The 24,060-nt window shown below is 32.2% G+C and overlaps 4 protein-coding genes across 13 annotated transcripts; 2 read left to right on the top strand and 2 right to left on the bottom strand.

The window, feature by feature from the left end:
* Positions 1 to 248: 248 nt before the first annotated feature.
* On the bottom strand, positions 249 to 1,751 carry LOC111882556 (heat shock protein 90-5, chloroplastic-like). The gene is made up of 7 exons (XM_042899780.1): positions 1,734 to 1,751; positions 1,213 to 1,263; positions 1,080 to 1,121; positions 722 to 826; positions 542 to 647; positions 373 to 458; positions 249 to 290 (listed from the first exon to the last, which is right to left on the bottom strand). The coding sequence occupies exons 1-7, from the start codon at positions 1,749 to 1,751 to the stop codon at positions 249 to 251; spliced, it is 450 nt and encodes a 149-aa protein (XP_042755714.1).
* On the bottom strand, positions 1,610 to 4,695 carry LOC111882515 (ACT domain-containing protein ACR6). Of its 5 annotated transcripts, none has more exons than XM_042899451.2 (8): positions 4,295 to 4,695; positions 3,592 to 4,216; positions 2,997 to 3,499; positions 2,681 to 2,872; positions 2,479 to 2,546; positions 2,132 to 2,397; positions 1,946 to 2,057; positions 1,610 to 1,779 (listed from the first exon to the last, which is right to left on the bottom strand). In XM_042899451.2, the coding sequence occupies exons 3-8, from the start codon at positions 3,295 to 3,297 to the stop codon at positions 1,777 to 1,779; spliced, it is 942 nt and encodes a 313-aa protein (XP_042755385.1). In that variant the 5' UTR covers positions 3,298 to 3,499; positions 3,592 to 4,216; positions 4,295 to 4,695; the 3' UTR covers positions 1,610 to 1,776. The 5 variants fall into 5 exon arrangements, with proteins under 5 accessions (XP_042755385.1, XP_042755386.1, XP_023734644.1 ...); XM_042899452.2 differs by having other exon boundaries at positions 2,997 to 3,064; positions 3,287 to 4,216; positions 4,295 to 4,691; XM_023878876.3 differs by having other exon boundaries at positions 2,681 to 2,843; positions 2,997 to 3,064; positions 3,287 to 4,216; positions 4,295 to 4,685.
* Positions 4,696 to 12,393: 7,698 nt separating this feature from the next.
* On the top strand, positions 12,394 to 16,363 carry LOC111882530 (glycine-rich RNA-binding protein RZ1C). Of its 4 annotated transcripts, none has more exons than XM_023878893.3 (4): positions 12,394 to 12,548; positions 12,704 to 12,838; positions 15,340 to 15,824; positions 15,919 to 16,363. In XM_023878893.3, the coding sequence occupies exons 2-4, from the start codon at positions 12,725 to 12,727 to the stop codon at positions 16,187 to 16,189; spliced, it is 870 nt and encodes a 289-aa protein (XP_023734661.1). In that variant the 5' UTR covers positions 12,394 to 12,548; positions 12,704 to 12,724; the 3' UTR covers positions 16,190 to 16,363. The 4 variants fall into 4 exon arrangements, with proteins under 4 accessions (XP_023734661.1, XP_052624617.1, XP_023734664.1 ...); XM_023878896.3 differs by lacking the exon at positions 12,394 to 12,548 and adding an exon at positions 13,459 to 15,119 and having other exon boundaries at positions 12,699 to 12,838; XM_023878895.2 differs by lacking the exon at positions 12,394 to 12,548 and adding an exon at positions 13,375 to 15,119 and having other exon boundaries at positions 12,700 to 12,838.
* Positions 16,364 to 18,616: 2,253 nt separating this feature from the next.
* On the top strand, positions 18,617 to 20,777 carry LOC111882529 (uncharacterized). Of its 3 annotated transcripts, none has more exons than XM_023878892.3 (7): positions 18,617 to 18,854; positions 19,098 to 19,235; positions 19,372 to 19,451; positions 19,639 to 19,722; positions 19,874 to 19,941; positions 20,035 to 20,322; positions 20,408 to 20,777. In XM_023878892.3, the coding sequence occupies exons 1-7, from the start codon at positions 18,722 to 18,724 to the stop codon at positions 20,742 to 20,744; spliced, it is 1,128 nt and encodes a 375-aa protein (XP_023734660.1). In that variant the 5' UTR covers positions 18,617 to 18,721; the 3' UTR covers positions 20,745 to 20,777. The 3 variants fall into 3 exon arrangements, with proteins under 3 accessions (XP_023734660.1, XP_023734659.1, XP_042755383.1); XM_023878891.3 differs by having other exon boundaries at positions 18,618 to 18,854; positions 20,026 to 20,322; XM_042899449.2 differs by lacking the exon at positions 18,617 to 18,854 and adding an exon at positions 18,981 to 19,004 and having other exon boundaries at positions 20,026 to 20,322.
* The last annotated feature ends 3,283 nt before the right edge of the window (positions 20,778 to 24,060 follow it).

Here is a 24,060-nt window from a genome sequence, read left to right as displayed (position 1 = left end):
AGTCAACACGAGAAGGAATGTAGTCAAAACGAACAACAACAGGTGTTATGCTTTACCTTGTGCATATCAATACGAGTTCTTTCCACCAAAGAAATTGATTAACAATTCAAGTGTTAGAAAGAAACCAAGTGATAAAGATACTTTACCTTGTGCATATCGTGACAGAGAGCTCATAGCAACATCTTCATGGAGGCTTGATTTAAAAGTAGAAGTATATGTGAGCATGGACATGGATGGTGCTTGCAAGTTCAGGGTGGCCTTGTCTTGTCCAGATATCTATTCAACTTCATCTATCAATCATCATATGAATATGAAGAAAAAAATGTATCAAATTCACTCATTGAGTTTAAAGAGGAAAGTAAGATATGTTACCCCAAATCTCAAGGTTTTGTTGTAAAGGGTGACAAGCCCAGTGAAAAGCCTGACAACATAATCAGCAATCTCCTCTGTTTCATATTCTGCAAACGCAAAGCCTTTTGTTTTATCAGTTTCTTTATCTCGAGGAATGTGCAAATCAACTACACGACCAGCTTGAATACACGTTTCACATAAAGACGAATATTTTTTGTTTTGGGATTTACTACATCTTCATTGTTCATTGGAGCCATTCCAGGAATGTAAATCACACTTCTAAACTCTACTTCACCCTACAAAAATAAATATATAGATTTAAATTTAATAAATCAATCTATAAAATGTAAGAAAAAGGTAGAACAAGTACCTCTATGGTGAAATGAGTGTATGCAAGAGGATCAAGAAACTCATTGAATGTCTTCTTGTAAAACTCACTATATTGATCTTTTTCAATTTCTTTAGGATTCCTCATCTACATTTCAGTTATATAATTAACAAATTGTTAAGCAAACAAGCGGCTCAAAATGTTTAAAAAAAATCACTCTTTTAACTTACCCATATTGGTTTTGTCTCATTGGCCAATTCCCAATCCCATTATTTTTCAGTTTTTGTTTTCTTCTTCTTCTCACCCTAGAAAACAAGATTACTTTTTTTATAAATAAATCATATAAAAGCAACAAAATTTCATTTAAGTTGAATTAGACACTTTAGTTTTTAGTTTTTACCTCTGATGGTGTTTCTTCACCCTCTTTTGGTTCTTCCTCTACCTGAAAACAAATTTCAAACCATATTTCATCAGCTACTTTTTCAGTTTGTGGGTCCCAAATCATAACACAAAAACAGTAAAAAAAAAATTACCTCAACTGTTCTGGATTTCTCTTGCCATGTGGAAATTGGAAAAGAAACAAACTGTGAGTATATACATCTTCAATATGCTTTTTAAAAGATAACCATCTATAATTCCAACAATCATTATTCTTAGTAATAAGTATATAAATATACAAGTCCTTTAGAAAATCCTAAATTTAAGGTTAAAAGGAGGGTTAATATTGCAATTTTCCTTTGAGTGTATATTCAGTCTTCTATTCTTGCATTTGGCCCTAGATCCACAAATAACCAGACAATCAAAATGACAAATCATTTTTACCCAAACACTAAACTTAAAATCGCTCTAATCATTCTTTTGTGCAAATTAAGTAAAATAACATTAAAAAGCACACCATGCAAAACGAATCATACCATATGATGACAAGTATGAAGTAGATAAATTTCTTTATTTCAAACATTAAGTCATCCGTTCAATTCTACACTAGCTTTTTCACAGGAAAAAAATGCAAGAAAAGGACATATTTGCCATTGAAACAAACTCAGGTGGAAACTGTTGCCACCAACGCCATATGCTCTATCAGGTCCAACACTAGATTACTGCATATAATCAGATAAACCCTAATCAGTCAAACACAAACACGATACAACCTGTTCCATGTTTTCTATGTTTTGTGTAACAAACAATGAGAAAGAGACAAGATATGTTTTTATGTACCTGTAACAAACTATTATTATCTTAAATATTTATATATATTTAAAGTACCATGTCATTTTTGAATTCCCCGTTACATTGGGCTGAGTAACATAGCCAGGGAACACCATGCCAACAGCAGGAACTCCAAGCCCACCAGGATGCTGCCCCACAAATTGCACAACTGCAAATTTAATAACAGATTAGACACCATAAAAATTTAACATTTTTTAATGACCAAATAGCCCTTGGGTTTACCTGGCAAAAAGGGTGGAGCACCAGGGAACAACTGCATTTCTTGTTTTCTCATCTGTGACATGTACAACAGCTGCAACTCTTACATTATGAGTCCATATTTCAACATTGACTACATTACATCCAAGATTTGTGAGAACTGCAGATACTTTTGATAATAGTCCAGGTCTGTCTATTCCAGCTAGTTCTATTACTGTGTAATCTTCTGAAGGCTTTAATCCAACTGAACCAGTTAATGAAGGGACATAAAAAGCATCACTTTTAAGCACCTGTAATGAAAGAAACATTACATAGTAAGCTTTTATTCCAAGATAGGCTTTAGAAGGGGTAGAAGTAGAAATGATGTGTACCTTTTTTATGTAATTGACAACACCTTCATCTTTAATTTTGCTTCCGTCAGGGTTAATAACATTGAAAACTATAGATTGTCAAAATCAAAGAAATAGGATCAGATATTGTAGGGAGAAAGAGAATCCAGATGGAAATGGCATAAAAAGTTATTCAAATTCTTATTTGATGCAGTGACGTGAAGAAGAATAAAGAATAACATACCATCCATGAACCATCCTCCATCTGATGAGATTGAACACAAATCTCCACAGGGACATGTTCCCTTTACACATTCTATATTCAGCATCCTATTAAGACATTCATCCCGACATCCCAGACGCCCATCTAATGAAGGTTTACATGTGTCCATCCATATCCACCGGACCTGCAACAATCCCCAAGCCACCCAATCATCTTTTACAAAAAAAAAAAAAAAAAAAAAAAAAAAAAAAAAAAAAGGCTGAGTGGAAACAGTAACAATCATGTATGTGAGTTTTGACTAAAAAATGTAACATATAGAAAGGTAAGTACTAGGTACCTAAATATTTCAAAATAACAGCACATGCTGCAGAGTGTTCAGCTTTCTTCTTGGTGAGACAGTTATCTCTAGTAAAAGAAGCATCATAAAAAAAAACCACAGAAGAATGAAAAACTGGAACTGATGAGCACACTAGAGTTGTTTGATAAGTGGGTCTCTGTATATCCATCCTCACAGCATATTCCACAAGAATAGCCTTGCAAAAACTTTTATCTTGAACATATATATAATGCCCCACAATGTAAAGGGAAATTGTATACTCAAAAGCAAGAATCAGTGTATGCACAAACCTCAAGAACATGATGTAATGCTTTGATTTTTAGCTTCTGCATTATAGCAAAAAGTGAGACTTTAGAAGCATCTTCCTCAGCCACCCTACATATATCTTTAGAATCAACACTAAAAATCCCAAACCACCCAATCTTAACAACAATCTTCAGCTGCCACTCATAGGGCCAATCCTCCAAATCAAAAAATTGATCAAGTAGCCCCATTCCATGCATCTCAATACATCCAAAAAAGAAACCCCATCATTGTTGATTATCATAACACCCATAAGAAAAGAAGAAGAAGAAAACAAGATCAAGACAGTTACCGGCAGGAGATACAGGAACCCAGCAAAACTGACCCCAACAGTTTCTAACCTTCGACACCCAATCACATCTAAAAACCTTCAGAAACCCTCTTATATCGCCAATTCTTATAATCCATCCAAAATCGATTATCTCATCTAAATTTTTTATTTCCCAAAAATAACAAAAATACCCTTTGGGCCAAAACTTTAAAATTCGATCTTTGATAACCGCAATCCCCATAATCCATAGATCGATCTTAATACAAACGCCTTTATTATATTTTATTAAATCCTTATCAATTGAATTCCAAAACGTCATCACTTTTTTATTCTCCAAATCGAAAACAGAGAACAAAAAAATCCGATACTTTATTCTCCCATGCCTGCGAACCTGACGAATGGTACTCCAATCCAAAAGAAAATCAAAATTGACTTGCATGATCACAAAAAATGTTTTTAACAGGGACATTCCATTCCCTACAAATCTCCTCATGAATTGATAAAATGAATTTCGGAAAATCAAAATTGTATGAAAACATTGAATTATGTTAAAGCTTACCAAAAAAAACGAAATTCATACCATAGGTGTATTGGTGGTGCAATCGGTGTCGTCGTCTGGTAAACATCAAATATGATCCAAATCGACCTGCTGATAATTACAATTAGGTTCTAGAAACGGGAATTTCTTGCGATTAAAGAGGGTAGAGTGAAGGTAATCTCTTACCTGGTCACAAACAACCGTATTACGTAGAAGAAGAAGCCCTGAAACGGAGAATGTTCACTGATAGAATCTACCTCGGTGAGTAGATTAGGGCATCAGTGTTGATTTTGATGATATGTTTGTCGGGTTTCATAACCCGTTTAAGGATGGAGTAGTGAGGCGGTGGTGTAGAGGAAGGTTTTAGGGTTCAATTTCAACTCAATTAGTAAAGAGTCCAAAACGATTAAAACTCACTCAATAATTGAAACCATAGAAATTCTTGAGTTTTGTATGAACTTTTCTCACGAATAATGTTTACGTTGCAGACTCAATCGTATACGTTTGCTGTTTACAAATGTGTTGTTGAACCCTGAAGAATCAATCTAGGTATTCCCACTGCTGAAGATGAAGATGAAGTCCCTAGGGCTTTTTCTTGCTAAGTCGAAGAGGCGGGGTGGTTTAATTTTTGGGATCCAATAGGCGGGGGTAATTTTCGTCAATTTCATTTCCCGCCCCTAAAACGCGTGTTTCACTTAAAAATTATAAAGCAACACATTTACATGACGCACATTTTATGAAAGGCGCCCTCCGCATTTCTTTTTTTTCTTTTCTGACACTAATTTTAGGGCACGCAAAATTATGTGTCCTTTATCCTTAAAATTTTGGAAAACTGACATTAGTTTTTAGGGCACGCACAAGTTCGTGTCCTCTATCACTGTGTGTCATTGTTAGTGCGTCATTAAAGGGTTGTTTTCTAGTAGTGTTATGGTCACACTGAGTTTTTATTTGAAGGAAATATGTGTTTTTTATTCCAATAGAAATAAGTTAAGTGGTTGTATTTGGGAACTTGATAGTGCACCATTTTGTTATGCTTCATATTACATGTTGAAATATAGGTAGAGACTACAAGAGTATATATAAACACAAGTTTAAAGTTCAAGTTGTTGACTATATTGTGATAGTTAACAAATTTGCTACTTTTTCTGCAATCATTTCATTAAAAAACTTAATGGTTATTAGGCTCTTGACTTTGTCTTTCTTTTGGAAATTTTCTAGAAGCAAGGGAAAAGAGCTCGATGATTAAGGAACTAAAATGATTAGAAAGAAGGTTGATTACATAAAAATGATCAAACTATGAGATAGCGAATTGATCTAGCTTTAATATGGTTTAAATCGGCACAAACCTCAAACTAGAAAATTCAATTAAAAAGTTATTTGCATGCAGAATTTCAGTTTCATTCATCTTATTTGTTGTTGGAACTCATTACAACGTATATTGTTATCTGGTGTAACTAATTTTATTACTATTTATTGAGAATTATCTTGAGGGTTTGTTGTCTTTTTCCTCCTATACATTGTGTTAATCCAAAGGGCTTTTGAAAATTGGTGTTACTAGGAACTTGTACTAGATAATGTATCGGGCATAAATGTTTTTTTTAACCGAAAGATAAAAATAAATGAATAGTCGATCTATGATATTTCACGTGATGTTTCTATCAAAGATTTCGTGGTTCAAGAATTAAAATGCACCGTATATTTATATCATCAATCATATACAACTTTCAACAAGCATCTAATTTCATTCTATTTTTATTCAGGTTTTAAAATCAATCTTTTACTTCATGACTTTTATTTGTTTATTAGATTATCTATGTTTGTTAAAAGGTATTTAACCGAATTTTTTTATAAAAATTTAAAACCACATCGTCAAATAATGTTCTCAATGTTTAGACTTATTTTTAATTAACTGGAATTTATAAATTGTATGTAATATCAAATAATGAACTTTTATCAGACAATATATATCAACACATATTCCGACTTAGAAATAATTGTTTTTTAACAATACATATTTTTGTTGTTTTTAGTGGTTTTAAACATTTTGAAAGATATTCGACTTAAGTTGATTCTGTTGAAAGTTGGGTTTTTGGGGTTTGATGAAGAAAATGGGGAAATTCCCATTGAAAAGGATTAGGTTTAATTTTTTAATTGATTGTCAAAATTTCCATATTTTGGTTGTTTTTAGGATTTATTGGTGCTTCTGGTTATTTAATTGAAGATAAAGAGGAAATGAATGTCAAAAATCAACGTGGCATGACCTGGTGTGATAAAAATAATAAAGGTCAAATCGGTCTTTTTTTATTCATAAGTAAAATTGGATGTTCTACTCGTGTTTGTATAAATTTGGGTTGGTCTTGCTGGAAAAAGAAAGTTAAAAGGAGAAGCAAAGGGCATAAAATCTTTTTATGGTGAAAAATTAAAACAATAGACTTGAGAATACTAGAGATTGGATGCTCTCGTGCAAAAAATAAGATTAAAGGTCAAAATGGTCTTTTGGGATATGTGGATTTTATCTAGTTTTTTTCATCTGCTTCAAAAACCGTAACCATGGTTGTAGCAAGAATAGGAAGGAATAGTTTGATTTTAAATATTGGTGCAATTAAATTATAAAAATGGTATTTCGGTCCTTTTATGAATTTTGATGGATCAAAACATTGGTGAAAAAAATAATAATCCTATCTGTGTCACTTTTGATATTGACTCCAAATTGGTATAATAAAATTTCTAATCCTATTATTTTAATATTTTTAGGCTTTGTTTTATATGAAATGTTTTGTATACTGTCTTTCACTGCGTAAAAACCATTTTTAGTTTAGATAACAAGAACTTAATTTTCTTTAGCTACTATTTCCTTTTAACTGGGTTAGGTAAGTATGATATGGATCTCTTCTCCTCATTGATGCTCCTATAGTTCGAAGATGTTTACATAACCAAACAAGGTACCAATGATAAACCAAAGGGTCCAATGCAATTCATGTTTCTACTCATGTTCATAACCGATCCTCATTTCTCTTTATCATACTTGAACAAACTCTATGAATAAATGAGATTTAGCAATGTGCTTTGGGGAGAGAAATTTGTTTTGGAGACCATTGTCATCATTATCCATATCCATGGAAACTTTAGAATTATATCATTCAAACACTTTTGCTTCACTTGTGCTATTAAGCATTTATACTTCAACAACAATCAAAATATGTGCCAAATTAATTAGGGCCACGTCGAGGTCGCTCATATAAAAGTTCTCAATGAACTGACAATATGAATTAGGAAGCGAAAATAGAACCAAATCAATGCATGTTCCATTGGGAAAACGACACCCAATCTATCCAATTTGTCAATGTACGATTTCATTTTCAGAACATGCGTACACACATAATTTCCATCCTCATGTTTACATGCCAATAAGGCTTGAGTAATTTTGTATCTTTCGACTCGAGGGAATCGTGATGTGGAGAGAGTCACTGGAGGAGGAGGAAGAGTTGGAAAAGCATGATATCCATTTCCACCGTTGCTCGAAAAAGGAACCATATTTCACCTTGATCAGAATATGAAAGATCATCTTTAGAAAAGAGAGGAAAACCATTTCCAAAAGAATTAGGAAGACCATTGTTGTCTTGAATAGACATCTATAATAAGAGAAAAGACAATTCAACTTAGTTGATTTTAATTCTTAATTATTAACCCATAAATTTTAAGTTAAGGCTAGGATCCATATTTTCGATTCGAACTTTTAAGAGGGATGTCGTAATCAAATTTGAATCTATTTTAGGTAGGTAAAGATTTTACCAGTTTCAATCTTATGAAACTCCTAGATCTCTTGAGATTCATTGAATCTAATCAATGATATATTTGATATCGATTATGCTCTCACTTTTGTGATTGGGATGCCAATGATCACAAATGAGATGTGAATAACATGTAAATTACCTTGGTACTCTCGATGTCATTTATCATCTCGTTTTAATGTGACGGTTAGCCACACGCCCCCCATTAATCAACGATAATTTTCGAGACACCCATTACCACCCTTTATTAGTTCCCCATTAGTGTGTCGGTTAACCACACACGCTCCACTAATAACTCATAAAGTGTAATGTGCAGTTTCATTGATCAACATACAAATTCACATTTTTCCTAAAGTAACTAAGAGTGAGATTTTAGAAAATAGTTTAGTTACTTTATATCATTATACTTTTAATGAGGTTACGTCCTATCAAATCCGTTCGACTAACGACCCTCCACCATACAAGAGAGCGGTGGGTAAAAGTGTATACCCAATGACGACCATTTTATAGGCCGCTTCCTTAAACCTCCTTTATAGTATGACTTTGTGATGAGGCGTACTAGCGATTTGACTGACTATTCTTATACATATAATATATACCAAACTTTTAATTATATATACATAGTATAAGGTGTATTCCAAGATATTTTAAAATAACAAGGGTTTAATCATTTAATAATTTAAACTTTTAATTTAATCAAATTTAAAGCATGTTATGGATTTACTATTTATCTTTTAATTAATTATTTAATTAAATTAATAATAAGATCCATATGGATGTAATTTAAACTTTTCAAAATGCCAAATATTATTTGACATTAATTATTAAGCTCAACTAATATCTAGATTTATTATTTATACAATTAAAAATCAATCATATGGGAGGTTCTAGAATCGCTCAATGCTCAACTATTGAAATTGTCACCTTTAGTCCTCCTACTTATAATTAATCCAATTAATCCCAAAAATAACTCCAATGAATTTTTGATTAATTATTCATTAAATAATACTATTTTCAATTAATATATCATCTTCATAATACATTAACAAATCATTTATTTTGATTTCTAATTAATTTATTAACCATATAATAAATTAATAAATCAATCTTCTCTCTCTAAAAGTCTTCTTATTCAATTGTCAGGTTTAAGGGCAACCCAAAAGGATTGTGCTACCATTAATTCAAGTTTATACCAATTATAGGTATGGTCTCAAACACCTAATCCAATATATATATATATATATATATATATATATATATATATATATGTGTGTGTGTGTGTGGGGGGGGGGGGGGGGGGGGGGAGGGGGGTTCAATTAAGAAAAAAAAGGTTGAGAACGAGGGAATGAATCTAGGCTACTCATTTTGAATATGTCGCTTAAGCGCTCTAGCGTATCGGGTCGACGAAATAGACCATATTCATTTATGAATACGTATGAATAAGTGTATTCATATATGAATACATATATTTATATATGAATAAGTATTGCGGAAGTGGTTATTCATATATGAATATGGCGGCGGTGGGTGGTGGTGGTTGGTTGTGGAGGTGGTGGTGGTGTCGGAGGTAGCGGTGGTGGTTGGTGGCGACGACGGTGATGGTTGGTGGCAGAGGGGAGGTGGTGTGTTCATATATGAATACACTTATATTTTTATTCATATATGAATATTACTCATCATCCGTCGGCCCGGTGCGTCGGAGCGTTTTGCGACAAAAATAAATGATTGACTGAGAATTATTCTCTCATTCTCAACATTTTTTATTTTCTCAATTGAACTTACATCTCTCTCTCTCTCTCTCTCTATATATATATATATATATATATATATATATATATATATATATATATATATATATATATATATATCGCTATCTGATAAACGAATATGGTTAATCTCATTCTGCCATGTGTCAAACTATTAAATCAATAACACGCCACGTGTCATTGTTTTGGTTTTCCAATTTGAATTTCATTTTACAACTCATACTCATAAATAGTCATAAATTCTTATATGGCAACAAAAAATGTCAAAATATGTCAATATTACCCACCACACATATCCCCGATTAAGGGATATTCCAATTTTGTTACACTTATTATGTTTACATTTTCAAGAAAGTCAAGAAATATTAATGTTAGTAGATTTTGAGATTTTTCAACGTCACCGGAGATATATTAGACCCGCATATGTATTAAAATATTCATGCTTTATTATTATTTTTTTAAGAATTTATATGTTTTTTAATTATAAGAATTTTTCTTTTGTCATATGAAAAAAAAAAACTTTATAAGTTGGAAAACATATTTTCCCGCTTATTTACTATGTGTATCCATATCAAATCCTTGAAATTTCTGAAAATTAGCAAAATTTCAAAGAATTTAAAGATATATCAAAATTATTTCTCAAATTCCGTTTAATGGTTTATGATATTTGATTTACAAGCTCCGTCGAGAAATTTTTGCCACTAATCATCGATTAGTTTCTCGAAATTAGTTTAACTCGCAAATTAATAAACATCATTGACCAAATCAATATAATTTATCATTCAAAAATCTAAAATACAGTAATGATACGCTAATTTTGACATGTATTAAATACCTTCCATATAACAAATGTACAACACATGAATGATTTCAATACTTTTTGTTTTACAATGACAAATGACAGTACCCAAAGACAATCATTATCTAAGGTTGGTTTGTATTTGAAAGATCCGATTTTTACACATGGTCAATTATATATTGCCCTATCTCGAGTTCAAAGTAGAGAATGATTAAAATTGTTAATTTTAGATAAAGATGGTAGATTTACAAATAAAACTTATAATGTTGTTTATAAAGAAGTTTTTAGAAATTTGTAAATTGTTTGTAAAATATTATTTCTCATAACATGTTTTATTATTATTGTTAATAAGACTTTGTTAAATTTTCTTTTATAATTTCTTACTTTTTAATAATATATGTTTATTTTAACAACTTAATTTTCTTAATTTTCTGATTTATATACCAATTGTAATTTTGTAACAGTGATTTTCCAATTTCTTTCTAATAATAACTATTAAATTGGTTAGTGATGTTAAATTGATGCAGTGATTTTTTTATCTACAACTTTACGTCATTATTCAAGAATGAATAGTCAAATGTTAAAAGTAAAATTAGAATATACTACAAAAATGCGCATACATAAATTTATAATATAATAATAACATTCTAATGAATATATGAATAATCAAACGTTAATATTCATATTAGAATTACTTCAACAATACACATATACAACATTCATTACATAGTAATAACATAAACATAGTGTTTTTACGTTGTCATACTATTTATATATATAGGGTTACGTTCATTTGAGACCACCTATATTTTGTGAGACCGTGAGACGCATTTTTTTATTTTTTTTAATTTTTTTTAGTTAATTCAAGTTCCGAAAATAATATTTGAAAAAATAATTTTTGGATTTTTCCATTTATTTTGCATTTTAAAATTATTTTTTAGAATATATACAGTGTAATATTCTATTAGAATATTTCATGTATTTTAAAAAAAAATGGATTTTATTTTTATTTATTTTTATTTTTTTAGTTAATTCAAGTTCCGAAAATAATATTTAAAAAAAGAATTTTTAGATTTTTCCATTTATTCTGCATTTTAAAATTATTTTTTAGAATATGTCAGTGTAATATTCTATTAGAATATTTCACGTATTTTTCAAAAAAAAATGGAATTTATTTTTAATTTTTTTAATTTTTTTTTAGTTAATTCAAGTTTCGAAAATAATATTTAAAAAAAGAATTTTTAGATTTTTCCATTTATTCTGCATTTTAAAATTATTTTTTAGAATATGTCAGTGTAATATTCTATTAGAATATTTCACGTATTTTAAAAAAAAAACGGTATTTTTTGATATTTATTTATTTATTACATTAAATTAATAATATTAGAATAAAAATTAAAATAAATTTACTACAAATAATAAAGTCATATAATTTCACATATTTATTTAAATCAATGATTAAAATTTATATAACTAAAAAAAATCTCTTAATTAATAATTTATTTAAAATAATTTATTAATAGTTTTTAATTTTTATTTTAAAAGTTTAATTAATTGTATAACTGTGGTTCCCACAGGTCATAAACTAATATATATATATATATATATATATATATATATATATATATATATATATATATATATATATATATATATATTAGTTTATGACCTGTGGGAACCACAATTATACAATTAATTAAACTTTTAAAATAATATATATATATATATATATATATATATATATATATAAAAGTTTATACGAAAACATAAATATTTTACAAAAATACAAAAATCGTTTAGTAACACCTAAACCATATGGACATGACTCTAATTTACTCGAAAACTAATATTGTTTTAGCAACACCTAATAGTCCTAACTAAATTTAAAAAGAGGACTGAGACGGTAAGAGTTTAATAATGGAGGGTGTAATTTATTAATACTAAACACCCACATACTCGATTGCATTCATATTCAATCCCCTCTACTAGGGTTTCTATTTTAGCCCTAAAACCCATTCACGTTATTCTACTCCATTATTCTGGAAAAAAGGCGATTCATCAAAGAAAAAGCAGTCGCAATCTAGGTAAATTTCTGTTTATGTCGCACGACGACGCCTACCATGGGTAGTTTGTCTTTGTTTTGTGTGAATGTTTTTAGCCGATCGGATGATTCGATTTTGAATATGACGCAGGGTTTCTGTATATTATGTTGCTATTTGTTTAAATTAAATTTTTGTAGGCATTTTGATTGTTAAACTCGATGGCTGGAAAAGACTCGGACTACCGTATATTTGTCGGAGGGCTATCATGGGACGTTACTGAGCGCCAACTGGAAGGCGCCTTTGGTCGTTTCGGAAAAATTATCGACTCTCAGGTTCCTTGCTTTTCTTATCTTTTATGATTTGTTGATTAATTGGTAAATTTACATCTACGTTAACATTAATTTCTGAGAAAGTACGTGGAAGAACAGATTTACGATTTTTAAGGTCCTAATTTTGATATCATTATGTTCTTTCAATAATCCTGAGGGTTCGTAATTTGGTGTAAATTTGAGTGGGTCTTTTGGATTTTGTAAGGAGGGTGTAGGGTTGCAAGTATTTTCTGATCATAAGGTGGTTTAGCTGTTAGCCTTACTTATTTGGCATTGCTACGGGTTTGCTTAGCCATCAGGAAACTTAGTTAGACATGAGTCTTATTTGAATGTGTTTATTGATTTATGCAACCCTGTAGATGCTAGAGAAACAAATTTATGTTAACCATGATTGTTAGTTCATTTTTTTTTCTCCTTAAAAAGTTGATCTTAAATATTATTATTGTAAGTCAATGATTTTCCTTTGGTGCTTCTGTTATTAATAATCTGTTTGTTTGTTTTCTTGCTGGAATGCTGGTTCTGATCTTTGGTTGCTTAAGATGGATTTGTTTACAAGAAACTGTGGGTTCTGTTGGGTTGAACTGCTGAAGCTCACTTTCGTTTTTATGCTTTGCTTTGTTCAGTTGGTTGTTTTGAAATAGAACATCTGTATGTCAACATGTTGCACAATCTTATTAAAAGAAGCTTGTATCAGATATGCCCGTTTAAGTAAGCTTGTGATCTGCTTTGAGAAAGTACGTGGTTTGAGACAAACATGGATATCTATCAGCAATTTTGGACTTGTCATATGTATTATTACCATGCGGCTGAACCTCTGAAAAGTCAAAAAGATTTAGCAAAATTCACGAAGCTAGTAGCTTTTACTAAAGCCAATCATTTTTTCATTCGTTGTTGACACTTGTTGATTAGGATTTGAAGTCGAATTATCCATATATAATACCAAAAGTTTTGGGGATTGATTAAAGAACATATTCTTGAATGCACACTGCATCTGTGATAGAGAAAAGACTTTGGACCAGTAACTTGGAAGGTGTACTCAAGGAGGAAGCCCAAAGCCAAAGAAGGACAGGTGTAGGGTGGTAAGATAGGACACACGTATGGTGAGATTCTAGTAAGTCGTCATGCATGTGGGGGAATTAGCCAATTGGGAGAGCAGTAGTTTCTGAGAAGTTCATGTGTGGTTGGGCTTCGATATGATTACTTTTGATTAGATTAATGCACCTTTCGTTCAACTGCCTCCATATACTTTTTTGAGCTTTTTAGAACTTGAGCATTCAGATTAACACCAGAGTTGCTAGGATTAAGGTGCCCATGCTCTGTTTTGTCAGTTATGCCATCTGTTTTGAGCAGTTTTCATTAAATAATATGTACACTGAAAGTCAGATTGGTGGACTTCATCATTTAGCAGAAGATTAGGGTACACAGTATTCTTTTGTGGAGGGTTCTCAATGACTGAAGCTATCTTTGTGCTCGATTTTGCATCCTGTTCTGCTGGAGTTTCATTTATCTTAGCACTTGTTTCAAGTAGATTTCTTTTATGACAAAGTCCATGATGGTTAGTTATAGTGTAAGTAAAACATAGTGCCTCCTAGACTCAACCCTCAGAAGCACTCGCCTTCATTTTCAGTATCCTGATTTGCAGTGTTGTAGAGCACCGTTTGTGAAAGCAATTACTACTACCAGGGCTTTTTGTTTTCCATGCTGATTCATGTACAATGTAGCAACTGTTGGTAAATGGGACAATGTGATCCGGATTGACACTTTTTGGTGAAGGTTTCCAAGATTTCAAGCTAAAGCTGCTATCTTTATCCCAATGATTTTTAGCTATATAGAGCTTCTTCTTGCTGTTTAGCGTCTTATGTTCAAGAAACTATCTGGCACTGATATAATTTATGACACCAAAAATATGATGAAGTGGCAATAGTGATGTATGTTTCCCTGAAAGATGAGATAGTAAAAGATCCCTTAAGTTGTCCAAAGTGGGGAAGAAAGAAGAAACTGATGACCTTGTTATGTTATAAAATCTTAGAAATTAAGCTAAAACAACAAAAGTAATCGTATCATCAGCTGAACTTCTGTGGTTAAGTCATCCCAAGTGCTGTAATTTATGTTATGCGGGCTAAGAAAATTCCAGTTAAAGATCTGTTATTAGTAACAGTAGTAAGTAATCAGTGAGAAAGAAAAGAAGAAATTGATAAGTGATTTGGTGCAGAGTGCCCTGAATATGATCTACTATTATAAATCCTAACAAATTAAGTTCTTTATCGGCCAAATTGATATAGAGGTAACATCTTAAACCATGTCATGTTTCATCTTTTAGTATTCTTTTATCGTGTAACAACATAAGCAAAAGTTTCTTCTCTCTCTATTGAATGCCTGTTATAACATATAATATGTTAATTAGCCATACTTATAGGTTATCATGTTTCAAGAGTCGATTGTTAGTTTCTTGTGTTATAAGTTGAAACTTGTATAACTTGGTATTAAGCATGATCTTGATGTAGATAATGCTTGAAAGAGACACGGGGCGTCCACGCGGATTCGGGTTCATAACATTTTCAGACCGTAGAGGCATGGAAGATGCAATCAGGGAAATGCATGGAAGTGATCTTGGGGAACGAGTCATCTCCGTCAACAAGGCTCAGCCTAAAATGGGCGGTGATGAGGCGGCGGATCACGGTTACGGTGGAGGCTATCCGTCTTCTGGCGGTAGAGGTGGTGACAGATCTATGGGACAGGACGAGTGCTTCAAGTGTGGCCGCTCAGGACACTGGGCTCGTGACTGCCCTTCAGCAGGCGGTGGTGGTGGTAGAGGTGGCGGCCGGTTCTCTTCCCGCCCCAGGTTTGGTGGCGGCAGGGGAGACCGCTATGCTGACCGTGAACGTTATGTGGATGATAGATACGATGGAGGGCGTTTTGGGGATAGAGACCGCTATGATAGTCGAGATAGCAAGTATGTTGGAAGCCGCAGTCGCTATTCAAGTGATAGGTAATCTATCCTTGAGTTGAGATGTTTTGAAATGACTGTTTTACCCTTTAAACAATAAATATTTATGTATTTTGGCGTTTGTTTGATTTAATAGGTACTCACCAAGTGGAGGTGGAGATCGGTTTGGAGGCGATAGATATGGAGTCCCGGAACGTTACCCACCACCGCCGCCGCCGCCACAGAGCGGGTATGGCAGGGAGAGAGAGTATGATCGGGAAGTTGGCCCGAGGAGGAGCAGTGACAGATATGGTGGTGGTGGTGGTGGTGGACCTGCACGTTATGAAGGAAGAAACTATAGGGATAGAGCTGGTCCATATGACCGGCCCAGAAGGGGAGGTGGCCGGCCATCATCCTTTGACTACTGAAAAGTTTTCTTGTTACCTGATATGCTCAACGATGAAACCTTTTTTTTATCCATCCGCTTTCTAGATTTGGTTAGTTAGTGTGTGAATCATTCTCATCTCAGTTGAGGTGGTTAATAAAACCTTGTGCCACTTTTTCTTCTACTAATTTATTTTCAGTCGGCTCCTAAAAGTAAATTATTATTTCATGTATGCCTTCTACTTTATCCAAACAGTTTTTTGTCAACAAGTCTATATTTTGAAATTCGTCAACAATACATCCGTACACTTGAATAAAATTTGATTTTTCTAATTGCCTGCTGGAGGTGTTGGTTCTTGCTTCCTCACTTTTTTACATTTCAGATGTTATTAGCATTTAGCAAGACTTATTACATGATCTTGGCGATGCGTTTAGCTACTTCATGTCATGACTCTTTTATGCGGGACCGGTCCAAAAATTATATGGGGTCTGGGGCGAAAAGAAAAAGTGGCGCTCTTAAAGACAAATATCATAAAGATTAAAAAAAATATCATTTATTCTTCACTATAAACGAGTACAATTAGCAATAAGTAAGTCGAATTATTTATCTTTTGAGCTAGTTTGAGTTTGAACCAACTTTAGACCCTAAAAATCATTTAGGTATTAATTTTTTTTATATATATACATTACATAGCCTAGAAATTTTGGGCCCCCTGAAGACCTGGCCCTGGGCGGTCGCCTGGGTTGCCCACCGTCTAGACCGGCCCTAATGATATGACTGTATTTTTATTGCGTTCTTGTTCTTGTTCTTAGTAATGTCAAATAATCATTTGAAACTATCTACTATCGACACTTAACATTTAAAAATGGGTAAAGTAGAAACACATGTAAAAATATTAGGCAATACTTTAAAATATTTTATTGTTTTTTTCTCGATCGCTTCGTTGCCATGATATTCATATTACTTTACCTTTACCATGCTTGAGATGGGCCTGAAAACCTGATCCCAAACCTTATTGTAATTGTAAATTGTAATGTATAATAAAGTTGTAGAAATTTATTGGACTTGAAAAACTGGAACTAGCTTATCCTTAAACCGAGCCTTATAATAATCATTCTAAAGTCGGTTACTGATTTTGATGTACATCTCTAAGTAAGGGCGTTCACAAATCACTAACACTGTACTAGACCGTATCTTATAACACAGTTTAGTTATAAAAGATTAAATCCTAAAACTAAGATATCAATTTATAGAGTATCTTCAAGGAATGGAAACATATCAAAAAACTTCTTGTTGTATTCGTCAATAGTCAAGTTGTCTAGTGAAAAAAGAAAAAAGATCAGTTTCTAGTCCCATGCTTATGCCTATATATATGCTAAACAAAACTTTGTCGTTGATCTTTCCACAAATTCTTCCCAAGTGAAGGAAGACACAACATTATATTGTAGAGTTCGGTGGAGTGTATTTCACCAAGTAAGGGAATCATCTTTAACATTTGGGAAGCGTATCCCACCTTTCGGTAATTTTCACGTTGACACGTGCAAATAATTTGCTCCATTTATGCTATCCAACGAATGGTCACTTTTGGATCAAGCACACCATTAAATTCTTTAGGCCTACAAGATAAAAGCTTTAAAAATACATCCCTTGGGTGCATCTTTGGATGGGGGAGGAGACCTTCCTGAGTGTTAGACTTTAAGTAACACCCTTGAGAGTTCTTACTTAGTGTAATTTTCCGAGTGAGTTCGAGAATGGGTTCCCAAACTTCATAAAGTAAGTGGTGCATCTTATATTGGTTATATTCTTGTACATGATGAAGAGAAATGGTGGAGAGTGTGGGCCTTTTCTAAAATTCAAATAACTAATATGATTAAATAAAAAATAAGTCAAATGGATAAAACAATCTTTTCAAGTTTGATCGGACAAAACCCAACCAAATTAAATTTAAAAAAAAAAAAGCCAAATAAGTAGTTTTTAAACTCATATTGATTTTTTTTTTGTAATTTTCTCTAATAAATGCAGATAAAATGACAAAAACACCTAACTTTTCTACTTTTTTTTTTCGAAACAACCAAAAAATTGACAAATAACGATACCGAGTATCGAACCAAATTAATATTACCGGTACCTGTGTATCAAGAATGATACATGTTTTTGGTATTAGCATTGATACTAATAATACCGAATCCTAAATCTCGTGATTTTTGAATACTGAGTACCGTCATATATGTTTAAATTCGATATGGTAACAATGAAGCCTACGGTGTACAAACAATTAATGCATGTTTTGCATTAACTGCTTGTACATCATAGGTTTTTTATGAAGCCTACGGTTTTGTTTGTTTTTTTCAAAAAAAAAATAAATAAATAAATAAATAAATGAAAACTACAACTTTATATCGTAAAAAAGTAAATGGTCCACTCACCATTGTCACGAAAGACGAAAAGAGTAGTTAACTGATCGTAGTCAACCATACGTCGACCGTAGGTATCGTTAATTATTGGCTATTAAATCTCTCTGCTATCAGGGGAAACCCCCCCAAAATTTGTCTACAGATTACAGGTGAAAGAAAAAATGGCAGGTAAGGGAAAAGGAACAGCAGCAGATTATTTATCGGGGAAACGGACGCGTGACGGAGGCCCGAAGACAGTATTTCGGAGTGACTATCTGTTCAGTTCTCGTGACGTGGAAGATTCTAGAAATGGCGGTATAAATATTAACATTAATCTGCCAATCATCGTCACTTGTTGGAATGGAATGTATCTAGCTTTTAGGGTTTCATGGAAAATTTATTTTGTTGTTTGAAAATATATATCCTTCTACTTTTACCATTTCTGATCATCATCAATAACATGAAGTAACTTAAAAACTGTGGTTTGTTTCTCATTTATGGCCTACATATACGTGTTTACTTGTCACTCATTTAGTTTTTGTTCCTTTTCTGATGCAGTGTTTCTTAAAAATTACTTTGGTCAAGATCTCGGAGCCCAGGCTGGACCAAAGGCTCCTGGCATTCCCGTTTTTCCCAAAAACGAAGAGAGATATGAAGAGAATCAAGACAAGTTTCTTGAAGAGCATTATAAACATTGCATGTTCTAATTTTGTTAAATACTCTTCTTTCATTTTAGTTTTAATTTTTTATTTTATCAAAATTAAGGGTTTATTTTTAACAAGGTTGATTTTAATTCCAAGTCGGGTTTCTGAAGTTCCACATTTGTTTACAGTTCGCAGCAAGTATGGTGGGGTATCCGTGGGCAGCTGGGCTCGTGTGAAAAGAGGGAAATACATGGGAGATCTAGCACAGGTACATTTCTATATATCTCACCCACATACATAGAGCTCTTGCTATAAAGACGTATTTGCCCTTTTGCCCTTTTACCCTTTGCCTGGCTGGCATTTAGGGCCAAGGTTATTTTGGGCATTTTTATTTTCTAGTTTCTAGCTATATATAGATTGTTTTTTCATTGTTTTAGTTATATGAATGAATGCAGGTTGTGAATGTGAATGAGTTTCAGAGGAAAGCCACTGTTAAGCTTCTACCGAGAATAGATCTACAAGCCATGGCTATAAAATATGTAACGAATTATTACAGTTGCAAGTTTTCTATTGTCATTATCATATTATTTTCTTATTTCTAAGTTTTACGTAACTTGTAACATTGAATAAAATTAAATTTGTGATGTTTGGGAGTATATATTTATATATTCTTCACTTTTTTGTTGACAGAGTGGCGGAGATACTGGGTACCAATATACATCTCCAGCTCCTAGACTTATCACATCCAGTGAACTAAAGTACCACACTTCCTTTTTCTTTCTGAAATCTGTTACATTTTTTGGGTCGGGTTTTTTCATCCATCTATCTCACATTTTGTGTAGCGCATATAGGCTACGAGTTAGGCATAGCCTTGACCCTGAAACAGGAGATTTGTATGAGGTATTTGATGGAATGAAACTGAAGGATGGTTATGTCTTCAAAAAACTCTCCTTGGATTCGTTGAATTTCTCTAGCAAGCCTTCTGAAGCAGAGCTTAAAAAATTTAGTCCTGGCAAGGAACAAGAAGAATCCAATGATTTAAATAAAAAACAAACTACAAATAACAATCAAGTACCAGAGGGTTTGTCGAGCTCTGACATGGAGAATACTTTTGAAATTCCTGATCTTGTGAACCTCGGGTGTGTGTATATGATCAAGATCAACAACACTTTTTAATTATTATTAGTATTATTTATGTTTTCTGGTTTGTAATTTGGTTCACAGTGGCAAGGCATTTGGAAGAGAGAACGATGCCTCTGAAGCTAGGTTTGTGGAGAAACTAAGGAGTGGAGCAAAAGAGTTGAGTGATCTGATGGAGGAAGCGGCTACCAGATGTTTGGGGAGGGCGTCTGTTGAGAATCAACTTCGATGTGCTATTGAGGAGTTGCAGTCATGCAAGGAGAGGGTTTCTGCTGCAGAGGCGGAGCGTGATACCTTACGTGATCGTCTTAAGCTTGATAGGAAGAAGATATTGGCTATCTTCAGGAGAATTTTGGATACAAACTTTGACTTGTTCCCCCGTCTCAAAGAAGATGTTCGTATTTGGTGTGCAAACATTTAGTTGGATTGATGAATGAAAGCTCTAGTTTTTTCATTGTGTTATTGGTATGTAAGATGTCTCCTCCCTAGTTTCTTTTGACATTGGCTATCTATCTGCTCATCTGCATTCTGCTCGTTGTGATGTGTGGGTGGTTTTTTGTTTGTGGTTCTCCGTTTGGTAGCTTTCATTACGGCTTGTTTCTATGATATATATATATATATATATATATATATATATATATATATATATATATATATATATATATATATATATATATATATATATGACTAGTGTATCCTTTTGTCTTTTGATGTGTTGGTTTCTTACTTTCCAAAAATCTGTGCTTTCGGCTCCTGTTTAAATTAGAAAGGTATATGCGATTAATAGTGTAAATGATCTGAATTTGAGCATGTAAGAGAGATATTGAAATTTTCATAAAGTAAAAATACAAGTTTTGATATGATTCTAATGAACATGGCATGTTAAATAAATAGCAAAATGTGATTCTTTTCTTTTATATTGTGGAACTGTAGAATTTTATGAAACTCATAAAGGTGTTGGAAAAAGCAACAGTTTACAACGTGTAAATGGTTATATACATTGGGGTTATGTTTTCAATTGAGATTTTTTTTCCGGTTGCTAATCCAAAAGTACAATTGAGAGACCTACTTATTGAAGAGTTCGCATTTTAGACTTAACCGTTTCTAAAACCACATTACCGCATTATTTTGATTTTTCCAAAGAACCAGAATACATGTGACAATAACTACCTTTGAAAATACATTTAGGTCAACTTTATCCGGCCACAAAATCATATCTATCTTTCGTAAAAGTATTAAGAGAAGGGTTAACAAAATGTCACCGACTAACAATCAAACTCTAGATAAAACTTGGCAACTTTTCTAATCAATAAAAAATGATCAGTGATCTCGGTCTCAAAAGAAGAATCAACACCAGGAATAGGGTTGAGTCAACATCAAACCTTTTGTCAACTAGGTTTACATGTGTGGGCACCCGCTTTAAGTGTAGCTTCCACATCAAAACCTTGTGAGCTTTATAAGGTGACAATTTGTGACACGACACGACAAAAATACATGACACGAAACGAAAGGTGACAATCGTGTAAAAAAACACGATGTCGTGTCGTGTCGTGTTCGTGTTCAAAATTCGATACAAATTTGACACGTTTTAGCAATTCTTAATCGTGTTTTTTGCTTTTGTCGTGTTATATTTGATAAAGTATTCATTAAATAAACTAATTTTTAGTATATGTTATATTTGTCGTGTCGTGTCGTGTTTATCGTTTTTTATTCGTTCGTTTTCGTGTTAGTTAAAATACATATGAATACAAATAAATAATAGCAAACATCTATCACTTTTTAACTTTGAATATAAAAACAAACCAAAAATAAAAAGTAAAGTTATTAATCTTGAGATTGTATATGAAAATGATCAAATAGATCAACGTTGGTCTCTTTTTTCAAAGAGAAAAGTTATGACTTTTAATGTATTTTTCTAAATATAATCGAATTTTAAGTTGTAAGTTGTATTTAAACCGTATAATTGTGAATAAAAATAGTCTATTGAGCATTGCAACCACACAATCAAACCGTTTATTTATTTATTTTGTCTTTTGTTGGAATGTTTCCTCAATTATCATGAATAGAAATAGTATGTTGAACATTGAAAACATACAATCAACCCCTTGCTTGCTATGTTTGACAGATAACTAACTGAAAAGATGACTAGTTTTTCGTTTTTTTATTGTCATGTTTAACTTTAACAATCATGTTAACATGAAAGGTAAATATAAAAGAAATCAAACTTTGGAGCATATTTACCAAAAAAATCTAAACTTAGACTTGCAAATTTGGATGTAGCATATAGACCATCTTTACCGTTTATTCAAATATGAATTGCGTTATCTTCATCAATTTTTTTATAGAATTAAATGTAACTAATAAATGCTTGTAAACACAATGGAGAAAAAAACAAATTGACAAGAATGAAATTAACAAAAATAAAAGTAACTATTAATATGATATCTTGATATTTGTGATATATAAGTATTTGATTACAAAATATTTCTAGTAAATTATGTATTTAGAACATAACTGAATAATATTTTTCACAAATGATTCTGATGCAATGCCATACCTAAAACCCAATAAACTTAACAAATCTTCATCGTTTGACAAGCTTTCTTCATCTAAATAACACATACATACACACATAATATATATATATATATATATATATATATATATATATATATATATATATATATATATATATATATATATATATATATATATATATATATACATCCCCAAATTCACGGTCATTTTAAATTTTTATTTATACTTATTAAAAAATCAGAATATTCATTTTAAAGAAATATGTTGCGGAATTTGTTCCCAAAAACATGATAAATATATTATCAAAGCATTTATGAAGAAATGTATTTTTTTTAAACTTTGGGATGTCATTGTAAATACATAAACATAAGCATAAACAGACATTACATTCATTTACACTAATGATTTACATCTCCTTTAATCTCTTAGTGTAATGTGTCTTCGTATCGATACATGTGATACAAATAAACTTAGCGGGTCAGGTTGGGAAACCTGGTGAGTACATAGGGATTTCAATCCCACAATGTTATATTATATATATATATATATATATATATATATATATATATATGTGTGTGTGTGTGTGTGTGTGTGTGTTTTAGAACTCACGATATATACAATTTCACCTGATATAAACAATTTTACCCCACCCCGTCGATCTTCACAACGACACAATCTATACTCTCGGATCTAAAATTAACCTATTTACCTAATCCATACTCCCGGATCATGTATGTCTAATCCATGCTCTCGGATCAGTAACTATGCTCATTCTATACTCTCGGACTACGGACAATTGACTATGTCTAATCCAAGCTCCCGGATTAATGACAAATAACTATGTCTTCTCCATACTCTCGGACTAAGGACAAATGACTATGTCTATTTCATGCTCTAAATTAATGACAAATCTTAGAGTTCGACCTTCCGTGTATATTTCACCCACACTCATAAGGAGATACTACCCGACATCCATCTCAAATAATTTAGGTTTGTTTTGTATCATAAATCATCATATATTATCAGATATGCTCTTAACACGTATTTCATGCGATACAAATATTTCACATGCAAACATATATTTAATACGTTAATCAATATTTGTATTAAAATCATGTTCATGAAAGGGGCTATGCACTCACTTGTTAAAGTGACGATTCGTAATTTTGACAACACTTTGCTTCTAACAACTTTATTTC

This window comes from Lactuca sativa, chromosome 2 (genome assembly GCF_002870075.4).
Source record: "Lactuca sativa cultivar Salinas chromosome 2, Lsat_Salinas_v11, whole genome shotgun sequence".
Classification (NCBI taxonomy): Eukaryota; Viridiplantae; Streptophyta; class Magnoliopsida; order Asterales; family Asteraceae; genus Lactuca; species Lactuca sativa.
The sequence above is the reverse complement of the archived record's forward strand: the minus strand, read 5'-3'. Positions and strand labels throughout refer to the sequence as shown.